The 24,963-nt window shown below is 44.2% G+C and overlaps 2 protein-coding genes across 5 annotated transcripts; one reads left to right on the forward strand and one right to left on the reverse strand.

Moving 5' to 3' along the window:
• Positions 1–1,128: 1,128 nt before the first annotated feature.
• Positions 1,129–4,027, reverse strand: si:dkey-251i10.3 (uncharacterized protein LOC553498 homolog). The gene has a single exon (XM_061724008.1). It carries the CDS (start codon positions 3,985–3,987, stop codon positions 1,762–1,764), a length of 2,226 nt encoding a protein of 741 aa, XP_061579992.1. The 5' UTR covers positions 3,988–4,027; the 3' UTR covers positions 1,129–1,761.
• A 2,404-nt stretch (positions 4,028–6,431) lies between these two features.
• ccdc93 (coiled-coil domain containing 93) lies at positions 6,432–24,444 on the forward strand. 4 transcript variants are annotated; one of them, XM_061724009.1, is made up of 23 exons: positions 6,432–6,541; positions 7,575–7,688; positions 7,956–8,050; positions 8,178–8,289; positions 8,641–8,739; positions 8,820–8,876; positions 10,555–10,655; positions 11,295–11,312; positions 11,523–11,559; positions 12,918–12,998; positions 14,393–14,443; positions 14,765–14,851; positions 14,927–15,043; positions 15,969–16,031; positions 16,109–16,182; positions 16,975–17,059; positions 17,144–17,290; positions 19,028–19,136; positions 19,236–19,318; positions 20,917–20,954; positions 21,037–21,121; positions 22,887–23,000; positions 24,307–24,444. In XM_061724009.1, the coding sequence occupies exons 1-23, from the start codon at positions 6,452–6,454 to the stop codon at positions 24,361–24,363; spliced, it is 1,914 nt and encodes a 637-aa protein (XP_061579993.1). In that variant the 5' UTR covers positions 6,432–6,451; the 3' UTR covers positions 24,364–24,444. The 4 variants fall into 4 exon arrangements, with proteins under 4 accessions (XP_061579993.1, XP_061579994.1, XP_061579995.1 ...); XM_061724010.1 differs by having other exon boundaries at positions 16,978–17,059; XM_061724011.1 differs by lacking the exon at positions 11,295–11,312.
• Positions 24,445–24,963: the final 519 nt, after the last annotated feature.

A 24,963-nucleotide genomic window follows, 5' to 3' on the forward strand; every position in this document is an offset into this window, starting at 1 on the left:
AAGTAACAAAGTACAAATACTTTGTTACCTTACTTAAGTAGAAATTTTGGTTATCTATACTTCACCGGAGTAATTATTTTTCAGACAACTTTTTACTTTTATTCTTTACATTTTCACCCAATTATCTGTACTTTTTACTCCTTATATTTTAAAAACAGCCTCGTTAATCTATTTCATTTCGGCCTTTAAAAAAAAAACTATCCAGTTAAATTGCTCCATCCGGATAGAGTGAATTTGGTTGTGGTTGTTTCAGATGTTCTTGTCCAGTTTTGTTCTTACATCCGTTCCCTCAGATTCCTGCAACTAAACTTGGATGTACATTCCAATAAAGGTTAGGATAAATGATAACATGCCTCTGAAGTTTGACTTTTTGCACCATTACAATACTTATAGGCAACTAGTCATCATATCTCCTGCTCTCTGAAACACATGTTAATGCTCAATAGTACACATATATGGTTCTTTAATATATTTGCATTATACTAAGATACATTCATTTTCAATGGCTTTTGTCCTTAATGGGTTTTTTCACACTTACATTACTTTTACACTTTAAGTAGTTTTGAAACCAGTACTTTTATACTTTTACTTGAGTAAAAAACTTGAGTTGATACTTCAACTTCTACAGGAGTATTTTTAAAATCTAGTATCTATACTTCTACCTAAGTAATGAATGTGAATACTTTTGACACCTCTGCATCAAACTAACCATCTACTTCAAATACTGTACCCCATGATGCAATGGGCTACTATACCAGACATCTCCGACTGTGGTCACATGTTCAGGTTGCAGCGCTGGACGCACCAATGACATCTGTCCAGAGTTCAGGCTCTCCCAGACGTCTGTGTGGAGGATCCGCAAGATATCACCACTATAATGTCCCGCGGAAGGTTTGTACACCTTCTAGGCCTTTTACAGCCACGCATTTTCAGACCGATTCATCAATGATCCATCACTGATGAATCATTGATGAACCAGTGATGGATCCAGCGTGATTGGCGTTTTCTCTTAACATTAACTTTGAGACAAAGTAAAACTCACACCTTCCAGATCTTCCACCATGACAGATTTTAGTATCTGAGTTTATTGAAAGCTCATCTTTCTGTATTTTTGAGTTTCTGCGGGAACAAAGACACATCTGAAGCTCCTCCAGACAGAAATTTGGGACTTTAAAAGACTAACTTTAGAAAATAAAGGGTTGAAAGGTCGGTGAATTTAGGAGTTAATCGTTTTTGACTTTAGAATACGTACAAACATTTGACTCTGATTTTAAAAAAATTCTGAAATTCTGAGTTTCTTCAAATCACATTTTTTTTTATTTTGCAAAGACAAGTTTTTTTAAGCAAGTTTCTGGATCAGAAGTGACCCACGTCTGAGGCTGAGAACAAGGAACCAGGTCATAGATCAAGACCACATCCTCCTCCTTATCATCATCATAACCATCATCGTAATTATCTTCATCATAACCATCATAATCTTCATCATCGTCTTAACCATCTTCATAAACATCTTCATCATCATCTTAACCATCTCCACAAACATCATCATCATCCTCCTCCTCCTCATCTCTGACACTGAAGCCGATGACAGAAGACCAGATTCTGTAGAACCGGAACCGGCTGGAAGTGATGAGACGACATTTCTCTTAAAAGTTTCTGTAATCAGAATTTCTGACTTTCTTTTCCTGATTCAGACAGAAACTGCCCCTTTTCAAGGATCAGGTTCTGATCCAGGAATTCCCAACACGGGAGTACTGATGGTCAGCCTTTTAGCTTGGAGGCGGGGCCCCCCGCCTTGCTTGCAACCTTGGCCAACTCCTCCTTCGCCATGGGCTCGATGATGGCGCCCAGCCGGGTCAGAACCCTGGGCTTGGTGGCCTTTTTGACGGTGCGCTCCGTGTTCCAGGTGCGGCCCAGCGGCACGCGGACGGCACTCTGGAACTGGGCGGGGCTCTCGAAGGGGAAGGGCAGGGAGCTGACCTGGTGGACGCCGATGGCGCTGTTCCTCTTCTCTGAGATGATGACGCCGGGCAGCTGCTGATCCTTTCTGGGCGGCGGCGGCGGGGGTTTGACCCGGAACCTCCTGCGTTTCCTTTTGGAGGGCTGGAGCCCCCCGCCGCCCCACTCGCCCCAGCCGGGCAGAGTCAGGTCCACCGCCTTGGGTTTGGACGCGTCCTCCTGCTTGCGCTTGTCCTGCAGGAAATCGGAGACGACGTCGTCGCCGGCGAAGGCCTCCCTGATGAGCGTCCTCTGGTCGGCCGGTTCCCCGGACTCGTCGTCGTCTACGACGGCCGGGGCCAGCGGGACGGGGACGGCTTTGGTGTCTTTGGTGAGAACCTCTTTCAGCTCAATGCCCCTCTTCCTCTTCTTGGTCTTGCCAGGGGGCGGGGCCTCAGGGCCAGGGGGCGGGGCCTGTGTGGTGGGCGGGGCCTGGGAGGGCTGCTCATCCAGCTCACTAGCGGGAGCTTCCAGGGGGAGGAGCTCCACGTCCTCCAGAGTACTGATCCTGAAGAGGCTTTCTTGTAGAGGAGGGGCAGTGTCTTTGAGGGGCTCCTTTATGGATACCCCACCCCTCTTGCTCTCTGCCCCAGCAGGCCCCTCCTCCTCCTCCATGCCTTCCTCTTCCTCCTCCATCACAGTTGTTTCAGCCTCCCCGGCCCCACGCAGCTTCCTCCTCCTGTCAAACTCTCGGAGGAGAGCATCGTCCGGCTCCTCCTCACCATCCTCTGGCCCCTCCCCTTCAGCCTCGCTCCCTTCTCCTGCCTTACTTGTCTCCTCCCCCTGCTCTGCCGGGCCCGGCCCCCCCTCACTGGGCTCCTGCGTGAGCCTCCCCCTCATCCAGGGGTTAGAAGAGTCCAGTCCTGATGGTTCTGCATCATTCACAAAGTCGGGCAGGGCCTCGGGCTCGGGCTCCGGCTCCTCGGCGGGCTCCTCCTCCTCCTGCAGGGAGGGCCCCACCTTCTTGGTCAGGTCTCTGTGGACCTCCAGCTGCTCCTGCATGGCCCGCCGGGCCTGCAGGTCGTACTTGGCCACGATGGCCCTGGAGCGGGCCCACTTCCCACTGTTCTGGTGCTTCAGCGACATCCTCTCCTGGATGCGGTTCCGCTCCAGGCCCTGCAGCTCCTCCAGGGCGGCGCCCGGGTCCGTCTGCACCAGCTCCTCAAAGTCCTTCAGGGCCTGCCGCTTCTTGGCCTTGTTCTGGACCCGGTGGAACTTCTTGCTCTTGATGCGGTGCGTGCGGCGGGCGCGGGACTCGTAGTAGGACTGGAGAGCCCGGTTCTTCTGCAGCTCGGCGCGGCGGATCTTGGCCTCCTCCAGACTCATGGCCCGGACCGCGGCCTCCTCGGCGGGGGTCAGGGCCGGGTCGTGGAGGGGCTGCTTGTTGGCGGTCAGCAGGGCGAACACCTCCTGCTCCAGCGGCGTCCGGGCCGTCCAGCCGGACACCAGCCGGTCCACGGGCCGGGGCCCGGCCGGCTCCTGGTTCAGGGGGAACACCAGCTGCTCAGCCCGCTGGTTCTGGACGATGACGCTGCTCCAGCGGCCCACGTGCTCCGCCGCCTTCTGGAAGGCCACGCCCCTCTGGATGCGCCGGCTGTCCTGAGCGCTGAGCGGGCTGAGCAGCGTCCTGTCGCCCTGCTGCAGGTTCTGCAGCTGCCGCCGGCTCTGGGCCGGCACCACGGCGCTGCCCCGCCCCGTCCCGATCAGGTCCGACAGCTGGACCCGGTCCGCCTCGCCCTGCGCCGACACCGTGAACTCGGACACGTGCACGGCCGCCTCGGAGCGCTCCGCCAGGGCGCGCTTCCTGCCGCCCAGCCCGCTGATGGCCTCCAGCAGCCGCCGGCGCCGCCGCGGCTCCTCCTCGTCCTCCCCGTCCTCATCCTCCTCCCGGCCGCTCACCTCCTCCTCTTCATCCTCCTCCTCCATGGCGGCGGAGTCGCCGTCCGGCCGCTTAGAGCTCACCGGGGTTCTGGTCTCTGCTTTCACCATGCTGCTGCTGCTGCTGCTCCCAGTAAACACACGTGTGCCGGAAAACCTCCTGCCGCTGCCGGAAGCAGCTGCCGTAACGCCAGCACAACTGTCGCAAAAAGCATTCCTCTGTCTCTTCACGTAAACGCGTCCGCCATCTTGGTCAGGGAACGACACGGGAAAGTGTTTGTAGTAGTAGTAGTAGTAGAAGTTTATTGCAGACTCGTGGTCCATACAAAAACAAACCAATAACCAGTACTCGAGTTGAGGGGGGTTGAGGGGGGATGGCATCCCCCCTGAAATAAAAACAGTCCAAATCATCCCCCCTGTAAAACTGCCATCCCCCCTTTCCATCCCTTATGTAATTTCATCAATGAATGTGGTTTTACTGTAATTTCAACATTTAGTCATCACCAGAAAAATGTGACAATTTTCACCTGTTTCAAGTAAATTTTCACTTGAAATAAGTAGGAAAATCTGGGACAAGATTTATCTTCTTATTACAAGCAAAAAATATTGTTCCACTGGTAGATTTTTCTACTTATTTCAAGTGAAAATCTACTTGAAACAGGTGAAATTGTTGTTTTTTTCCAGTGATGAGTCTTGTTTTCAGTGTAATGAGATTTTTTTACTAAAATGAGACATTTTAACTAGAAATAAGACAAATATTCTTGTAAAGATTTTGAGTTTTTGCAGTGATCCATTTTACTTATCCTGCGAAAGACAGAGTCATATTGATAAGTTCAGAAAACTGTTTTTTATTGTTGTGTTTTGATGTATTTGATGTAAGCCCAGTGGATATTTAAAGCTTACAGAAGGCTGCATTTAACTGCTGCTATGTCATTCCTGCAGTATTTCTGTAGGTGTTTTGGTCACTGCTATTATTTGTAATATATTATATTATTTGTAATCAGCACAAATTATCTGTCCCCATATGATAAAATACACCATCCCCCCTGATTTTTTTTTTACAACTCGAGTACTGCCAATAACATAGGACAAAATAGGCTACATACAAAACATAAAACCTGTCCAGCAGGGAGAGTTACAAATACAAGCTTTTAAGCCAATGTCTCCTGAGACAAGAGGAGTATCTGACGCAGCTCTTCCCAGGGTCATTTATATTGACAATGCTGCCATTCACAGACTCATCCAAACGGCACATGAAACTGTGCATTACATTTCTAAGAACTGCTTGAAGAGTATTGACTCTTGCAGCCACAAACATCTCACTTGCACTGCACCATCTAGGCCTTTTGAGTAAGATTCTCATAACATCATTATACATTTATAGTTTTTTTTTAATTTTATTTTCATTTTGCATAAATACTCAAGCATGTTTTACGAAAGAATGGCCCAGTTTCATAACTCTAAACAGAAAAACGACAGCTAGATATTTTGTAAAGTTCTATAAATATAAATGTTGCACTTTTCCATTTGTCAAGAACTAGGGTTGCCAACCGTCCCTTGAAAAACGGAATTGTCCTGTATTTATAAACTAAAGTACGCGTCCCGTATTGAGCTGAAAAGGGATGCACTTTGTCCCGTATTACTGTGAGAATCAAAAAATAGTCATAAAATGCCATGTAAAATGGCATTGAGCTGTTGAGTTCATAAATTGTTATTTTTTCTGTTTTACTACAACTGTAGCCTACAGTCATGGCCTTTGAGGCACAAATATGTTTACAAGTTTTCTACAGACTTTCTGCTTGCACTTTTGTTATTGCACTAAAATGTGCACTATTACAGAATGGATGTTCTGCTTGCTTTCTATTGTTTTATATAAATTTATACAATTTTAACTTAAGCAGGACAGGTTTCTGTTTAAGAAAGATACTTATTTTATTCAGTTAATTTTGTTATTTTGTATTAAAGTGAATTGCTGGATAATAATTTGTTTTCCATGTGTTCATGTCATTCAAAAATATGCATCTAATTCAATTCAGGTTCCAGTCAAATAGTTCACTCACAAAAAAAGGAGCTAAAAAAATCCACCATGCCAGGAAGGGTGAAAGCTATCTGGATGGCCGGCCCTGCTGATGAGATGTCCCTTTATTTTTCAGGGAGTTGGCAACCCTATCAAGAACCCACTTTTAACCACACAAATATGAACATAAATGTGCTGTAGGGTAAACATTGTACTAATGGGTTCATATTTCTGAGCTATTAACGTTTCTCAGCAGATTTATACTGAGAGATTTTTTAGGATTCTAATATAAATTATTGTATTCGATTACTTAATAAATCCGCAGAGACTATATTTATTATGCCACAGTTATCAGCTCCCGAACAAATGCTTTTCTAAACATAAATGTAAATCAAAAACAACACACACATTTTTTGACTAGGTTCTTCAAGACAGATTTTACTTGTAATTTAATAGTTTAATACCGAGCGCCCTCTGCTGGACGGCCGTTTATAGGCTGCTGGTCACGGGCTCGTCACGTGACCAGCGGTCATGTGACTCGTCGTTCGTGAGTCCAAGATGGCGACGCCAGCTGCGTCTGTCTTCCAGAGAGTCCGAACTGGGTCCAATATTTGCGCTCAGTACGACCAGCAAGGGAACGTGGTCCAGGTGAGTGTCCAGGGTAGATGCCCTGCAGCCGCCCAAGCCCCCTGCAGCGGCTGGAGCAGACGGGGGGGCTGTTTTACCTGTGTTTTCACTAATGTTTCACTCCTGTTCTGGTGGACAATAGTGTTATTTTTGCAGAGGTGTCAAAAGTATTCACATTCATTACTCAGGTAGAAGTATAGATACTAGAGTTTAAAATACTCCTGTAGAAGTTGAAGTATCAACTCAAGTTTTTTACTCAAGTAAAAGTATAAAAGTACTGGTTTCAAAACTACTTAATACTAAGTATAAAAGTAATGTAAGGGGGAAAAAGCCATTAAGGACAAAAGCCATTGAAAATGAATGCGTCTTAGTATAATGCAAATATATTAAAGAACCATATATGTGTACTATTGAGCATTAACATGTGTTTCAGAGAGCAGAAGATATGATGACTAGTTACCTATAAGTATTGTAATGGTGTAAAAAGTCAAACTTCAGAGGCATGTTATCATTTATCCTAACCTTTATTGGAATGTACATCCAAGTTTAGTTGCAGGAATCTGAGGGAACGGATGTAAGAACAAAACTGGACAAGAACATCTGAAACAACCACAACCTAATTCACTCTATCCGGATGGAGTATTTTAAGAGTAATGAGGCTGTTTTTAAAATGTAAGGAGTAAAAAAGTAAAGATAATTGCGTGAAAATGTAAGGAGTAAAAGTAAAAAGTCTTCTGAAAAATAATTACTCCAGTTAAGTATAAATAACCAGAATTTCTACTTAAGTAAGGTAGCGAAGTATTTGTACTTCGTTACTTGACACCTCTGCATTTTTGGTGTACACAAGTGTCATTTTTGGTGTATAGTTGTCTCCATTTTGGTGTACATTAGTGTCATTTTTGGTGTATACTAGTGTTATTTTTGGTGTATACTGGTGTTAACCGATGTTTCACTGGTGTTCTGGTGGATACTAGTGTTCTTTTGGTGTATACTGGTGTTTTATTGTCTATACTGGGATTTTAATGGTGTACACTGGTTTGTGTCTGACATCCAGGTGGAGAGCCGCGAGGATGAGGAGCAGAGTGTGAAGCTGGCGGAGATCCTGGAGCTGCTGCTGGCGGCGGGATACTTCAGAGCCCGGATCAAAGGACTGTCCGCTTTTGATAAGGTGCATGGAGACGGGATGGGGGACGGGGGTATTTTAACGTTACTCATTACTCATAAGTAGCGGTTTCAGTTGACGTTCCCAAGATCTGTATGAAAATATACACCTTTTATCTCCTTGCTTCCTTTTCTCATTTCCTCATGTCCTTGGTTCCTTGTGTTCTTGTCACCTCATTTCTTTTGTCCTCACCATCCCATCTTCTTGACTTCTTATCTCTTTATTCTGTTCCCCCCCCCTCCTTGTCCCCTCCTCTCCTCATCTCCTCTGCAGGTGGTGGGTGGTATGACCTGGTGCATCACCACGTGTAACTTTGACATCGACGTAGATCTTCTCTTCCAGGAAAACTCTACAATCGGTCAGAAAATGTGAGTGAAGCGATGCCAGTGGATCATTCTGGTAAACGCTTCTGTGGCATCACAGGAAGTCATGTGACTCAGTCTTCTGGTTGTGGCTGATAACAGTTTAGTTTCAGATGTTTCCTGTTTTCTTCAGAGCGCTGACAGAGAAGATTGTTTCTGTCCTTCCAAAGATGAAGTGTCCCCACCGTCTGGAGCCTCACCAGATCCAAGGCCTAGATTTTATCCACATCTTTCCTGTAATTCAGGTGAGAGACTTGCAAAAGTGATAGAACTTAAAAGGTTTGCGTAGGTACTTGCTAGTCACCATCTTTATAAACTGATGTTTGTATTAATTAATACCAGGTGACTCTGAGTATGTGGAGTTAAAGATGCAAGGATCCTGAAACGGAGCCTTGTGGTACTCCTTAGTTACTAAAATCAATGTTTCCATGGCGATGGCCCATCCCAGGTGCCTCTGAGTCCAGATATGTCGATCCCTGAATGGTTAAGTGACAGTATGAACTTTAGCAGGAGAAATCATCTTTGAGGAACATTGTTTTTACAGAATTTCCCCTACATTTGTTAATAACTGTATGACGTTCATGGTTTCCTGTCAGTGGCTGGTGAAGCGAGCCATCGAGACGAGGGAGGAGATGGGCGATTACGTAAGGTCCTACTCAATTTCTCAGTTCCAGAAGAACCACAGTCTCCCAGAGGTAACCATAACATCAACATCCTCCAAACCTCTCAACCAAAATTGCTTTAAGTGATTCAGACGTTTGGCACCTCCATCCAGGATGAAGAGTTCCTCCAGAGGAAAGACAAGGCAGTGAAGGCGGTTTTAGACGTGTTGGTGAGCAAATCAAATCAAACTATATTTATACATCACTTTTCGTGCACCAAAATCCAGGACAACGTGCTTAACAGCCTTTTCCCCACCAACCCTAATCCCTATCAATAATAAAACCTGATCAAAGATGAAAAGAAATAACGACATGGAGAACTTTGCTGGGCAGAGAAGAACCAGTCAGGGGCGTGGTCTGGCACCCTCTCCGTGGGTACTTTTATTAATAACATAAATGTTAAGAACGCCGGAATAAAAGTTCAGAGTCGAGAATTACGATGTAAAGTGATGTCCTTCACTTGATCAGATGTCTTTAAAGACATTGCGTGTCATTTTAACCAATGTTCCCCTCTTTTAACCTTGGCACCGATGACTCAAACTTCGGATCTGTCCTGGTTGAGTTGCAGGAAGTTTTCTGTCATGATTTATTTTATTTTTTTAACCTTTATTTCACCAGGAAACGAAACTCATTGAGATTAAAAATCTCTTTTACAAGAGGGTCCTGGCCAAGACAGGCAGCAACACAGTAACATGATTCCGACATATGACACGACACATAACAAAACAAAACACTTTAACACCTAAATACAACTAAAACGTCATCAATTGGCCGCGTGTCATCAGCATAGCTGTGAAAGGGAATACTATGTCTCCTAATGACATCCCCAAGTGGAAGCATATATACATTAAAAAGAATCGGGCCTACAATTGAGCCTTGGGGAACACCACATTTAATGTTACGGATCCCTGAGTAGCATGTATCCGTACTTACCAGAAACCTTCTCTGAGTGAGGTAGGACATGAACCGAGAACAGTTCCAGGTAGTACCTTAGATCATTGAGGATCTTTAATACGGCTGTCTCTGTACTGTCGTTCATCCTAGAACCTAGAGATTGAAATCTCTCACAAACATTATTTTAGTTTTTTTTTTTTTTTAAATCATTCAACTGAATAAAAGCACGTTTCTCTAAAAGTTGGATCCTGGTCTGTAGTTATTTAAAACATCAAGATTCAGAGGGGTCTCGCCACAGCAGTCTTAAAAGCAGTAGATGCCCATCTGAAGAGAACAATTACAACATAAAACTCCCTCTCAAAGGATTCATAAAGAGTTATTAAAGGCAAAGTGGGACCTGGATCTGGAGGGCAGGTGGACTCGGAGAAGACTAGCAAGCATCTGAGCATCAACCAGGACAAAACTGCCCAGTGGTTCCTCAGGCTCCTGAAGCGCTCTGCAGATTCTTCACAAAAGCGGTCTCTAGTAAAAGGTCCGTGTTAGGGTTAACTAACTCTGTGTGTTGATTAAATCAGGGTTGATGAGCTTGTCAACAGTAGAAAAGGTTAAGGGACGTTTTTATTTTCAGTGATTGGTTTCGTGAGCTGTCCTTGATAGAACTCGATCATTCAAGTTCTCGCTCAGCTTTCCTGCAGATTCCTTTTGAGCTGTCTAACTTCATCGGGTCCACGAGTGTTTACCTATTTAGTCAGTATGGGACTACAGAGTCCAGCTCCACAGTTCACACGGACGTCTCCCGTCGCACCACACTGGTCCGATACAGCCGAGTCTGCACCGGAGGACACTGGGCCAGTGGATCTACCGCGGCTTGTGGCCAGATGCGTTTCCTCATCGTCCTTGTTACACTGACAAACCAATCGGATCAGCAGAGACCAGTCATGTGATGTTTTGCAGGAGGTGTACAAACCTCAGAGGAAGTACAGGAGGCAGAAGGAAGCCGGAGACCTGCTGGATGAGGAGTCCAGGGTCCACTCCACCCTGCTGGAGTTTGGCAGGTGAGGTTTCCTTCAGGTGTGTCCGTTACCTCTTCAGAATAACTCCAACAAGTTCTGGTGCTGGACTGGTTCAGAACCACTCCAGACTCATTCCCTTTGGTAAGATTCTGAGAACTAGTTTGGTTTCTTCTCTAAATGTACGACTTTGTCATAAAACTACACATTTGTTTCTGAAGGTTCTTGTTTTTATTCTCATCGATACATGTTTTAGTTATGAGAACTAAGTTGGGCAGCTCTTAGGGTTGAGTCGGATCTATAACGATATCTGCCAGCGGTGGAATTCCCTCAGCCCTCCGAGGTCGTGCATCAGTTTGCAGGTTCTGTGGCGACCTCTATGGATGACATGTTACAATTCGTTTGTTAAATTTGGTCATGCCATCACAAGATGGAGATCACTTTGGCTATGGCCACAAGTTAGATTTTTCAGTTTTTTACTTTTGGTTGAAACTTTTTTTTTTTTTCTTCTTTAAAAAAGAAAAAAAAATACTTTTTTTCTCAAAATGATAACTTGGCTATAAGACATAGCCCCGCCCTGGTCCTCACGTCTTAGCCGCGCCCTGATCCTTGCATCTCAGCCCCTTCCTGATCACGTGTCCATGTACTACTTCCTCTGAAATGTCCTTCCATCTCCACCTGCAGACCGTGTCATTTCCCGATGTAAGTACTTCACCTGTGTGGAGTTTCCTTCACTTCTGTGTCTTGTGGTTGAACGCTCACATGTTTGAGGCATGACGGTTAAGAAGCGTGTCTGTGTGGTCCATCAGAGCTGGAGCCCCGCCCTCCGCTGTGCCCTTGCTGTGTTAACGTAGCATGCCGTTTTATTACCCGTGTTTCCTTTGACTAACGTTGTTGCTTCTTCCCCCCCAGACGTTATGGATTCAGTAAGCAGTCCAAACAAGAGCAGGTAGGTGTTGATCTGTGAGCTCTTTAGTTTTCCTTTTTAATCCTATTTGTGTGAAACAAGCCCGGATCATCATCCCTCCACCACCGTGCTTGACTTTACTTTACTTTACTTTATTTATTTCTCAGGACAATGCACATTGATGAACATGCATATGTAAATGTGCCAGATTGTAGCACAAGGCTAGTTTCCATCTGTAGTCCAATATAGGCAGGTAAGGTGTTAAAAGCAGAGAAGATAAAAATGCAATAAGAAAAAGAAAACAGAAACAAAGACAAGTACAATTAGTAAAGACAAGTACAATTAGTAAAGACAAGTACAATTAGTAAAATGAGAATGATAAAAAAAAGTTAGTAGGTAGGAGCAGGCCCAAGCACACATTAGGTGTGTGTACACATTTGTTGACCTCTGAGCCATATTTTTATCTGGTTTTTAAAAGTTGTTAAAGAGGGGCATTCCCTTATGTGTACAGGTATAGAATTCCATAACGCACTACCCTTTATGGATAGTGCGTTATGGCTAAAAGCAGTTTTTCTGAACGGAACCTCTACGTCTCTGTTGGACACTGCTAGAGTGACCCGCGACTGTCGGTATTTAAAAAAATCCTGGAGGCAAGGTGGTGCCAGGCCATGTAGGGTTTTACACATTAGACAACTGTATGAGAATTTGCAGAAGTTGTCGAAGCTTAATAGATTGTATTTGTCCAAGATGTTGCAATGATGGTATGAGATAGGTTTTTTATCTAGGATTTTGAGTGCTTTTTTATATAAAACCTCCACTGACCTGAGTGTGGTAGGCCCCACCATGGTCCAGGTTGTAATGCAGTAGTTTAAATGTGAGAAAATCATAGCATGTAAAAATGTTAGGGCAGCAGTGTTTGACATGACACATCTAATGTGCTTAAAATTATAAAGATTGAACTTTATTTTTTTAGTGATCATTTTTATATGTTTTTTAAAAGAGAAATTTGAGTCTAGAACAACACCTAAGTATTTAAAGTCTGTTACCACTTCTACCTTTTCAGTGCCTAAGCTGACCCCGGGTAGAGAACGCATAGGGGAGACAGTGGGTGTGAGGTGTTTCTGTGTTTGGACATTAAGAGCACACAGCTCCACTTTGGCCTCATCTGTCCAGGACATTGTTCCCGGAGCAGAACACCTCAACCCCCCCCCTCAGATGTGGTTTTGGAGGGATGGTGCCCCGGGCTTCTTCTGGCATGCTCAGTGAGGCCTGCAGGCTGAGATGTAGTTCCTGGGTTTGACTTTGACGGTCTGATCTTGGGGTGAATGTGCTGCTCTGCTGAAAAATCTTGTTTGGAAACGGTCTGAATTAAAAACAGACGTCTGTCTTCCTGTCTCCAGGTGGATGGGGACAAGACTCCGCTGGCGCCCCCTGGCATGGCAGAAGTGCAACAGGAAGAAGACCTCCAGGCAGCTGAGGAGGTGAGCCCTTCAAAATAAGAGATGATGATTCATAGGTCCCCACAGTTTGTGTTTATCTTGAAAAACAAGTTTTTGTTGTTTTTAAATTCAATTGGAACCGACAGGTTATGAGAATTCACAAATGTCAAGGTCTTGCATGGGCTCCAAAAGCACTTAGGATTAATTTGCCTTGACCATTAACCAGAATTCGAAAAGTCAAAGACTTTTATGAGATAGTTATTCAAGCTGGGAGGAGAGGGACTCATGTTTGAGGAGGAGTCCTGTCTTCAGCAGTAGGGACAAAAGGACGTCACAACTTCCTCCTCCCTTTAGCATGTAACCGTAGACAAAACATGAGGAGCATTACGTCACAGCCTCTTTTTCTCTGTCGGGCCCAGTCATGTTGCTCGGGAAACAGACAGAAACGCGGCCGCCCTTTGTCAATCAAAGTTCGCTTTAGCTGCTTCAGCTGAACCGAACCAAAATGCCTGCAAATCTGCTGTCAAACGGTTATGCAAAAAAACATGTTGACTTGGCATTTAGCCAACACTGAATCAATACAAATGGGATGTGGCGTTGCGCCACTGTAGAATGATGATTATGGAGGAGGAAGTGATAACTGCTAGACATTGGCTGAGCCGACTGTCATTTGGTCAGATTAGACTAACCCAGATCCGAATCAAAACCCTGATGACCAACATGGACGCGATGGAGGAGGAGGTTGGTCTGCTAAATGACAGTAATAGTAGTAGTAAACTTACTGCTTTTTTTTTTAAACATGTTTCTTTATTGGGTAATCCATGTAAATTATATTACACAATAAACATTTCTTTTAAAGGGTTCGACAGAATACCCCGTTTTATATTTTACCATACACAATCAAAAAAATAAATAAAAAAATAAAATAAAATAACTAAATAAAATAAAAAATAAATAAGGACACAAAACTTAACATAACAAACACCCCAAAGCACACACACTGCAAAATACGTAATTATAAACAGGTCCCAAAGTAAGTACCGATTACCAATCAAACTCTGACTGAAGACAATAATAATAGGAAAAATAAAGTAATAAACTAAAATACAGGACACGCAAAACAGCAGCAACAAAAAAATTAAAAAAATTAAAATAAATTAAAAAAAGAAAATAAGATAAATAAATAAAAATTAAAATAAACTGACATAAGAGGAACCCTAAAAAAAATGAGACATGGTTAGCAATATCATACTTCCCTGTAATTAAGTTAAATCAGATTAAATTAATCTTCCAAGGATGCCAAAGAATAGAATAAGAATAGGAAACTTACTGCTTTTACATAAACTGCTGACATGGTACAAAAACTGCTAAAGGTCACATTGTAACGTTAGCTTTAGCATAGATCTACAATAACTTCTTTGTTGATTTGTGTCCAGATGCGAATCAAAACCCTGATGACCAACATGGACGCGATGGCAGAGGAGGAGGTTGGTCTGAGTCTCTAGTTCCAAACATCTGCAGCAGAGTGATGGTTCTTTGAGCGGTGGAGTCTGTTGACAAGAGGCTGTCTTTGTCTGTCTTTGTCTTTGTCAGTATTTTACGTTTAGGAAAAGTTTAATTGATATTTATTTTCTTGATGTCTCTGGTCCCATGTGGATGGATTCAGTCCACGTTTCAGGCTAAACCGCTAAAAGTTCCTTTTTATTCCCGTGAATTTTCATGGAAAGTTTGGACTGAAGGTTTCTGGAACAGCCCCAGAAGAAGGAAGTGAAATGCCAGTGTGATGGAGGTGTGTTTGGTTTGTTCAGGGGAAGCTGACCGCCAGCGCTGTTGGTCAGATCGTTGGACTGCAGTCGGATGAGATCAAACAGATTGCCTCCGAGTACGCCGAGAAGGTGAGGACCGCTCCTCTGGGTTTATCCTGACTGAACGGTTCTGTGTTGTTCACCGTCTCCGTGATGTTCCTGCAGCAGTCCGAGCTGTCGTCAGAGGAGCGATCAGAACGGTTTGGACCGCTGCAGCAGCACCGCCGGGCCGTCGCCTCGCTCAGCAAACAGATCCAGGAGAAGAGCAGGCAGCTGGAGGAGGTCAGTGAGGTCGCTGGGTAGAGGGGGGGAGTATTTCCTCACTTCTGAATCCAGCTGTCAGGTGTTCAGAGGGAGTTTAGAACCTGTGAGTAGGGCTGTTCGATTTTGCCCAAAAATAAAATCTCGATTTTTTTTTTCTCTCAAAATCCGATTTTCGATTACGATTTACGATTACGATTATTTTGTGAATTGACAAAAGGCAAAGAAATAATTTCAAATATGCTGTTTTTTTATTGAACATTTGCCCCATTGGGCTTTAAGTGCAAACTTTACTCTTATTAAACCAAAAATGAATGAATAAAGTGCAAAACTCTGTAAAATAAGTTGAAAAAAAGTTTTAAAAAATATAATAAAATATAAAGTTTTATCTCTGGAAAAAAAAATCAGCAAATCAGCACTTGCAAACATACAGTAAGTTATATTTCCAATTAAATAAAACAAGACATTTTCTAATTAAACTAAACTGGGTCTTTGCATGCTAAATAATAATGCAACCCATGAAGGAGGTAGAGGTGTGTAATGTCAGTCATTACATTTGCTATTCACATTTGCAAGTTTTTTGCAAGGAACACGAGCCGGTCTACCGCATCTGGCTTGAGGGATGCCCGGTGGCGTGTTACAACGCCCCCTCCTACACTAAAGAGCCTCTCCGATGGGGCACTTGTCGCAGGTATTGAGAGGTATTTCCATCAATCATTAATATGGTATCAATCATTAATATGTGTGCAGACAAGGTAAAAAAAAAAAAAAAAAAAAAGTGAAAAATCGATTTTACGATTTTCACGTTTTAACATCGTTCTAATTACATAATCGCGATTACGATTTAAAATCGATTAATCGAACAGCCCTACCTGTGAGTAGGTAGGAAGTACGATCAGACGGCAGCTGGACTCTCAGAAATGATGGCGTTTGTTTGCGTCGACAGCTGAAGGTCAAACATGCAGAGGTGAAGGACGGCTGCGATGAGGCCAAAAGGAAGCTCAGCGAGGTTCGTAACTAACTCCTCAAACACGATGGTGGGCGAAGATCCACACGACTCCACTAAGATGTTCCACGTTTCTGCAGGCTGCAGCGCGTTCGGAGGAGCTGCAGAAGGAGTTTTCTTCTCTGGAGGATGTGGAGGAGCAGGCCGACGACAGGTCAGTCCTCTCCTCATCACCCATTATTAAGAGGTTTCACACACTCGCCTAGAACCGTAGGGATCCTCATAGATCTTAGAAAATAAACAAATATAACTACCGTATTTTCTGGACTATAAGCCGCTACTTTTTTCATAGGTTTTGAACCGTGCGGCTTATACAAAGGTGCAGCTATTCTGTGGATTTTTCTTCCACCGCTCGGGGCGCTCTAACCGGAATCAGAATCAAAACTAAGACAAAATAAATGCAAAGAAGAATACGTTACTTCTTCTTTAGCAGATAGAAGTAGGTAGAAGCAGATTTCAAACAGATCAGTAGATAAATAAATACCGGTTATTTTCACTTGGTTCTGTCCCGTTTTAATCAGCAAAGTTGCTGCCGTGTTAAGACACTGTTAGTAAAGGTTCTATTTAGGTACAAACATGTACATCATTTACAGTTCAAAATGGTTCTGTACATGTAGTAAATATCTAATCTAACAACATAAATATCTGCGACTTGCATATCTTTTTTTTTTTTTTTTTTTTAAATAGAGCGGATGCGTCTTTTATGCAGGTGCGGCTTATAGCTCAGAAAATACGGTATATACTCTGACTGTGTCAGTATTCATGTAACAGAAAGGCCCCTACAAGAAATAGTATTTGGGCAATCCTGAGTATCCCCTTGTTGCTTCCGGAGGATTTAAGAGCTGCAGCACCATTGAGATGTAGAGACCTCTAGAAAAGCAGATGTTTCAGATGATGGCAGGCATGCAGCATGTCACCTGTGATGTAAGAGGAAGTGTTTCTCCAGCAGCTTGCTGCAGAAGCTCAGGGCTCTGGTGACCATGAACGAGAACCTGAAGCAGCAGGAGCAGGACTTCCGGACGCACTGTCGAGTGAGCATATTCACCAGCATCTCTGCCAGGATTCACCCATGACGGTAGGAAGGTTTTCCTGAACTCTGCGTTCCGTGTTTCCAGGAGGAGATGGCCCGTCTGCAGCTGGACATCGAGGAGTTGAAGTCTGCATCGGGACAGGACACGGAGGAGCAGCAGGAGAGGGGTCAGCTGATCGACCGGCAGTACGACGCCGACAGAGAGAAGCTGCAGAAGATCCGTTTGCTCATGGTAACTCCAGGCAGCACCAGGTTTAATGGAACTGCAGCGATGCGGCGGGAATGGGACGGCAACACGTCATCTCGATATTTCTGTAGACGGAAGGTTGCCGGAAGTGAACAAAACCCCTCTGTGATTTCCCTTAGAAACTACAGCAGTCAACATCTGCAGTGGGTCAAAACACTTGCATGTTGCATCAGCGCTGAACATCAGTTCTCGTCTCAGCTCCACTGGAATGTTTTGATCCACTTCAAATTATGACGTGCATAGTTTTGAAGCCCTCCGGAGTTGTTCTGGTGAACGGTCCTCAGACTCGGCTGGTGCAGTTCAAAGTCTACTTTTAGTCCACATGTAGACCAGAACAGTCCAAATCCCTGGATGACTTCTAGCTCCGCCCATTCTCTCAGCACGCTAAAGGAGTAATGGAAAGAAGCGAATGCAGCAAAAATTTAAGTCATAACTTTGTTGTGTAACAGAATTTAGTTTTAAAACAATTTATTGAAACATGATGTGAATAAATGTATAGTGTACTTGGTGTTTGGGGCTCAGGTCAGCATCATCTTAGAGGAGCTGACTCCATCCTTCCCTGGTTCATCCACAGATGTGCACGGTCTTGGTCCATGTTCATCAGAAGAGACTCTGCTAGGACGTGCTGTTAAATGATACTCACTTGGTACACGGCTGAATATCACAGAATGTGCCCAGTTGGTTGGAACATGCCCACTTTAAGCTGGAGTAGTTTGCTTCTCAGGTAGTTTAGCTCCTGCTAACCTATTATGATAACTGTGATTAACTTAAACTCATTCTGATCCGATCTCTCCACCGGTCCTGCTTTCAGAAGGAGCCAGGAGGCTTGGAGGATACGCTAGCTTATACGCTTACACGAACGGTTCTAAAAACTGGAGGTTATCTCCTAGCTAGGTGGATGAATGGTGGTTGTCCCCTTCACCACATACTTTGTGGGTAGTGTGTATTTGGTACTTGAAACAGCCAGGATGTGCTAGCTAGTTTCTAGGGACTCCACGGGTACTGGTTTCAGGTTTAAGTCTTGGTTTCAGGTTGGAGTCCTGGATTCAGGCTCTAGCCCTCTTCCATAAACATGTCGATTCACCGGAGAAATAAATAAATGACCGTCTATTTAGTCGATGCTGGTTAATACAGACAGTTCTCGCTTTGCTAAGCGCGGTACAATGACTATTACGGATGCAGAAGTGATAACAGCTAGTCATTGGTTGATCCAATTGTCAATCAATCCTATTAGAAATAAAAATATTTATAGTAACTCTCCTTGCGTGCTACAAAAACATTCACCCCTCAGTCGTCATGGATGAGAAATCAAACGATTGAGACCAAAACGTTTTTTGTTCCAAAGATGTTTATTTCTGCTGTAAAGTTGGACGTTTTAACCTGGAGGTCAGTGGAGATGGACCCGCTTTAGCGGCCTCTAGCGGCCAGTCGAAGAACTGAAACCAACCTTCCACGTGAGACTCAACCTGGAAGTTAGATGGTTGGCTGACATGGCTTACTTGTGATAACTGAAATAAAGTTTTCCCGTCTGTTTCCGGCTCTTTCTGCCCATTTGACTGTTTGTGTTAAGAAGGTTCCGCTATGATCCAGCTGGTCATAAATGGTGGATATTTATAAAATTTGCATAAAGAGAACGGCATCAGAGGTGTCATTTTTCCATCCAATGGCAGCCGAGTCAAGAAAGAACGGTTTTTGGGTTAACTGGTTTTCGTTGTCCTCAAGGCTCGGCGAAACCGCGAGATCGCAATCCTGCAGAGGAAGATCGACGAGGTGCCGAGTCGGGCCGAACTGACCCAGTACCAGAAGAGGTTCATCGAGCTCTACAGTCAAGGTGGGTGTAGAGTTCTCTGCTGCTGGTCCACCACGACCAGGACCCATCTTTGTTTGAAAGATCAGCAGGACTCTGAACCTGCTCTGGTTTTGGTTCCAGTTTCCGCGACACACAAAGAGACCAAGCAGTTCTTCACTCTCTACAACACGCTGGATGATAAGAAGGTCTACTTGGAGAAGGAGGCAAGTAACCCCACTAATCGTTCAGCAGCCACCTCATCCTGTACACGGGGCCACTACCAGGGTGGACCGGCTTCAAACTCTAGAAGGGCCTTAATTCTCGACGACACAGTCAATCAGATTCTGGAACACTCCTCCAGAGGTCTCGACGTGGCCAGCAACAAGACTCTGGTAGGCTGTGGTGTTAAATGATACTTGGTTGGTACTTAAGGCCTAAATTGACCAAGTATAATATCCACCACGACCAACTACCACCAACCTGAACACTTAAAGGAGCTTGAGGCCGGATTGTGGCAAGATTTATGAAAAAAATCCATATACATTTTAAGTTTTCTAGTAATAATGTCAGATGAAGCGTTCCAAACCCAAAAGAATGAGCCCTCTAGTGTATCTCTCCTTTGCCTTGAACAGGCTGCAAAATGTGCTGCAATCGGTCCCGAATTTCCCGCGCTGTCCTGCGGATGTGACGTCATTGACGCTGAATGCACATTCTCTCCGTTCTCCCGTGCCGGCTTCGCTGTTGACTGCAGTACCCCCGACGGCCGTCGTGGCGAAGGGTGGCGCTAATGAGTCTCATTTCTTAAAAGGAGCCTCAAGCTGGATCCGAGCTTTGCGTTGTCAATGCCAGATTCTGACCCCGTCATGCGAGTGTAGCAGTAAATCTCCAGAGATGGTTGTGATTAAGTTCCCAGTGGAAATGCCAACTATCATGATGCGTTCAAGGCCTGTAGATGTGACACCATGACGCGTCCCAGTCACCGAGCTGTGAGGTCACGGTTGTTACCAGAAAGGGTCATGATGGATGTTTTTTCTGTTGGCATACTTTTGCACTTTTTGGCCAGCTTTGTAGGTTCTGGTGAGAATCAGGTCCAGCACCTTACAACCTATGTGACTTGGAGGACAGGGTGTCTGGGTGGAGATTCACGTCAGCTGGGACGAGTAGCGGAAGATGGAAGACAGCAGTGTCTCTTACTCATCCAGCCAGTGGTCCTGGTGGACTTTGTCTTTGACTTATTGTCAATTGTGATGTCAAATGACCAACAAATCACACATCAGAACAGGGCACCAGGATAAATGATATCAGAATAGAGGACATCAGGGTACAGGACAGGATTGAAGAAAGAGTAAATGCAGGTGAGTAAGAGACAGAATAGAGGGACACCTGTCCACACCTGCAGTCACGGAGCTAATACAGCTTTAAATGCTAACGTGATAGCATCAAATGCCACCTTGGTTGTACGTGTAATAACACCAGTGTGTTGGGTTTTAGCCAGTTATATGCCACTATAGTAATGTGACTAGTGCCATGGTTACTAGCTAGCATGCTAAATGCTAAAACACTAGCATTAAATGCTAATAGAAAACCCCGAGTCATGTTTGAAGGATTTTTTCTGTTTCATTTGGAGGATCATAATGTTGTAGCTCGTTCTCGGTCAGAACAAAACGTGACTTTGAGAACTTTAATTATGATGGCGTCCTGCCGTGCGGCGCTGGACAGGTAAAGCAAACCAGGTGGCGGTGACTCTAAATCATGTCAGATACGTTTATACTGTGACAGGTTCTGATACATAAAATGACCAGTGACATGTGGTCTCCTGCAGGTGAATCTGCTCAACTCCATCCACGACAACTTCCAACAGTAAGTACAAACCAGCTTGCGGAAGAAAACGTGGTGCGTCAGCAGCGTCCTGTCTCTTAACGGTCTCTCCTCTGTTGTCCAGAGCCATGTCGTCCACAGCAGCCAAGGAGCAGTTCCTGCGTCAGCTGGAGCAGATCGTGGAGGGAATCAAGCAGAGTCGCATTAAGGTACAAGCTCTGATCGGTCTTTTGGCTCCTGAGGCCACCGGGTACAAGACATGATTCATAAGGTCATCACACATGGTCGACTTTGACGTGCTTCATGTTGGATAACCCGACAAGAACGGTGCAGCGACCAATCAGTCTTTACTTCTGCAGTGATTTTCCCAGATAAAATCAGTGCGTTACAATAAATGCATGTAAACTAAAATGAAGAGTTAAAACACAGAGGCTCAGATGGAAATGACAACAATAAAAGATGTGACGACACAACATCCAACTATTAAAGACAAGCTGCCCTGTCAACTAGAAACTTGTTTAGATTAAAAATGTCGACACTATTGGCCAGACGCAGAACAGGAGGCGGAGCTTTCCACCGTCAAGGGGCAATGAATCGGAGAGCGTGATCTCTAGTTTTAAAATATGTTTGTGGAACGGATAAAAGATTCTGATCTGAGGACCAAAGTGAATGAGCGGAGGAATAAGGGCTTGAACGATCACAACTGTATTTCGCTATCTTGGTGGGGGAAAGCTCTAAAAGCCAGGACTAAAACTTTAACATCAGTGCGTGGTTTGACTGGCAGCCAGAGCAGAGAGGATGAAGGGAAGATCATGTACGAGCAGCAGTTAAATGTCTGGCTGCTGCATCCTGCACATCTGCAGGCCGTTTAAGGAGCGCTGGTTGAAACAAGTAAAAAGAGAGTTGGAATAATCAAGTCTAGAAGAGATAAAAGAAAGTAAAATCATCTCAATATGAATGCAACTTTGGTTATTAGTAGAAACTAACAGAATAATCACCATGTTGACCAAAGAAAAACCTGTAAATGTTTATTATCTTGCTTATTGATTTTTATGCTTATAATTGACCGAAATAAAGATTAATTAACTAACTAAAAGAATTGATAAAGTATGTTTGACATTAAAAGTTGAAAGGATTTTTGCAGTGATGTTAGCCTTGATGGGAGGTTACATTCCTCTAACTAGTCTTTTAAAGGACTGAGTCTAACCACAGCTAGTTAGGACTAGCTAGCTTCGTTAGCAGACCCACATTTCCAAAAACAATTAAAAATCAGCTCCGTCTACACAGAAATGTTGCAACGCTAAACTTAAACATTCTTTGGAACTGCTTCATGCATTCTGGGATATGGTAAGATAAGATTGTCCTTTTATCGATCACCAAATTGGGAAATTCAGGTGTTTCAGTCGTACAAGCCAAAAGAAGAATCACTCAGTAAAAAAACAAGATTGATTTGACAAAAGAAATACAAGGTGTATGTGTGGTATAGGGTGTGCAACTATTACACAGATAAGGGCAGTGTCAGAATAAAGTGACTTACGGTTCTGTGTAAAGTGAATAGCAGACAGAAATGTGTGTCGATACCTAAATAACTTGCTGTTCCAGGTCTGCACACTGAAGTGGGCGGAGTTAAAACCCATTCAGGGAAATCAGCTGCCCTTTGAGTGATCCAGAAACGAAACAGAGCCTCCAACTGCTCCATGTGGCTGTAGACGACCTCACACTGCACCACCAGCATGAGCTGGTTGTGGCTGGTGCTCAAATGTGACCTAGAAATGTCCGTTTTATACTCCATTTAAGTTTTAAAATTCGAAATAAAGAACACAAGAGTTTAAAGGAACTGATTGAACTGCTATCAATGAAGACAGCTATAGAGCCCCGGGGGCTGCAGGAGTACGATACATCAGTGCAGCCTGTAGACATCCTTCACCCAGAACTCTGCACAGATGTTTGTTTTGTTCCTGTTTGGTTTCGTAGATGGAGAGGAAAAAGCAGGAGAACAAAATGAGGAGAGACCAGCTGAACGACGAGTACCTGGAGCTGCTGGACAAGCAGAGGCTCTACTTCAAAACTGTCAAAGACTTTAAAGAGGTAACAAGAAACATTACTGCACTGAAAAACATGGAGACTTTGACTTTAGATATTTTTCTATTCATTTTCACATGAAAAGTGTTCCGTTAGTCTTCTACAAAACCGATGAAACGTAAATCCCCTGGGGCCTCATTTATAAAAGAGTGCGTAGGATCCATACTAAAAGTGCACGTGCGCCAAAAAAAATCCGTATTTATAAAACCGTGTGCACGCACATCTGCACGCAATGTTCGCTTTATAAATCACAATCCAGCTGGAAGGTTGCGCACGTGAATTTGCCTCATATCCCGCCCTCTACACGCCCACTTTTTTACCAAGAATGGTCAAAGCAAAGCACCTGATGACTGTATTTGCATATAAATGAGCATGTGCAGCAGCTGCCTGCAGCTGTTTCTGCTGTGCGTCGGGATGAATGAGACATATGTCGAGCCGGTGTTCTGCTGAGGTGTCCTACCTCGGCGAGGTGTCCTACCTTGACAGCAAATACTACCGTACCATCCCTGTTTCTTTTATCTCAGTTTCTTTTTTTTCAAAGTCTTTTTCATGCAAATGGATGATTTAACAGCAGGAAGTCAGAATGTGCTTCCACATAGATCTATGTGTACGACGCTTCGGCGGAAGGAAAAAACCCGTCAAATCAAGCTTCCACATAGGCATCAACATTTATCTATGTGGAAGCGTGATCTGACGGGTTTTTTTCTTCCGCCGAAGCGTTGTACACATAGATCTCTGTGGAAGCACATCCTGACTTCCTGCTGTTAAATCGTCTATTTGCATGAAAAAGCCTTTGAAAAAAAAGAAACTGAGATAAAAGAAACGGGGATTGTACGGTAGTATTTTCCTCGGCAGAGAAGTATATCATTTCATCCTACGGGTAGGACGATTCACAGAGGTAGGACACCTGCTTGGGTGTACGTGGATCTATAAGTCTGATATGTAATGACATTTAAAGTATGACATGAATCTGGCTTCATTTCACCACCTCACCGCCTGCGTCGCCAGTTCCCCATATCTTCAAAATGTTCGTGCACTAGGGTCAGGGTTGGAGTAAAGATACGCACATTTTTCCGTTGGTTTTTTTTTTTTAGATCCCAACCTTTGCGTAGAAGGTGGCTTGCGCATCTTTCAAGCCCTGTTTTGTGCGCAAGCGAGCTTTATAAATGAGGCCCCTGGTTATTAACACCAGATTGGGTATTATCTTGTGCTATTAGAGGAGCAGAAGTCGAAAGAACTCGAGTGAAACTGATGTGAAAGGTGAAGAATGGCTTGTTTCTGCTCATCTAAGATTCTTCTTTGTGTTTTCCAGGAGTGTCGCAGGAACGAGATGCTGCTGTCCAAGCTGAGAGCAAAAGGAGCTTCCTAAGTGGTCCGTCCAGATGGAAGTGACACAAGCTGCATGTCCCCATGTTCAGTTGTTAATGAATAAACGTACCCATGAGCCAAATCCAGGTTTCGAGTCTTCACTGTGGCAGACAGACTTTCGGAGGAGGAATAAAAGTCTGCTCTGAAAGCAGTCTGATGGTTCCTGTACAGAAATATCCAACTCTCTCAAAGTCCAGATTTCCTGCAAATCTGAAGGGTTTCTATTCTGAACTGTTTATAAAACTGTAAAATGCTGCTAGACGGCGTCCAGCTACATCAAAGTAGTTACCGTCTTAACTAGTCAGTTAGCATTAAGGCTACGTCTTGGTCATTAGTAAGAGCTAGGCCGGTCAGCCTCTACGGCCGTTAAAGCTACTAGTTAGTCCTGTGCATGTTGGTCCTTCCAGGAACTTTAGTGATGGACGTCCAGAACTTCAGTTGGCAGGTTCGGTTCTACTTATACAACAGCTAAAACGCATCTGCGGCAAGTCGTCTGAAGGTAGCCCGTCATGTGAGGTCTGACCAGAGGTGTCAAAAGTATTCACATTCATTACTGAGGTAGAAGTATAGATACTAGAGTTTAAAAATACTCCTGTTGAAG

This window comes from Cololabis saira, chromosome 6 (assembly GCF_033807715.1).
Source record: "Cololabis saira isolate AMF1-May2022 chromosome 6, fColSai1.1, whole genome shotgun sequence".
NCBI classification, from domain to species: domain Eukaryota; kingdom Metazoa; phylum Chordata; class Actinopteri; order Beloniformes; family Belonidae; genus Cololabis; species Cololabis saira.

Excerpts from the sequence above, each read along its gene's own strand:
- si:dkey-251i10.3 (XM_061724008.1), bottom strand. The coding sequence starts at position 3,987 with ATGGTGAAAGCAGAGACCAGAACCCCGGTGAGCTCTAAGCGGCCGGAC.
- ccdc93 (XM_061724009.1), top strand. The coding sequence starts at position 6,452 with ATGGCGACGCCAGCTGCGTCTGTCTTCCAGAGAGTCCGAACTGGGTCC. Across the intron at positions 11,560-12,917 it reads AGCAGTCCAAACAAGAGCAG|GTGGATGGGGACAAGACTCC; the intron begins GTAGGTGTTGAT and ends TCCTGTCTCCAG. Across the intron at positions 19,137-19,235 it reads CATCGAGCTCTACAGTCAAG|TTTCCGCGACACACAAAGAG; the intron begins GTGGGTGTAGAG and ends TTTTGGTTCCAG.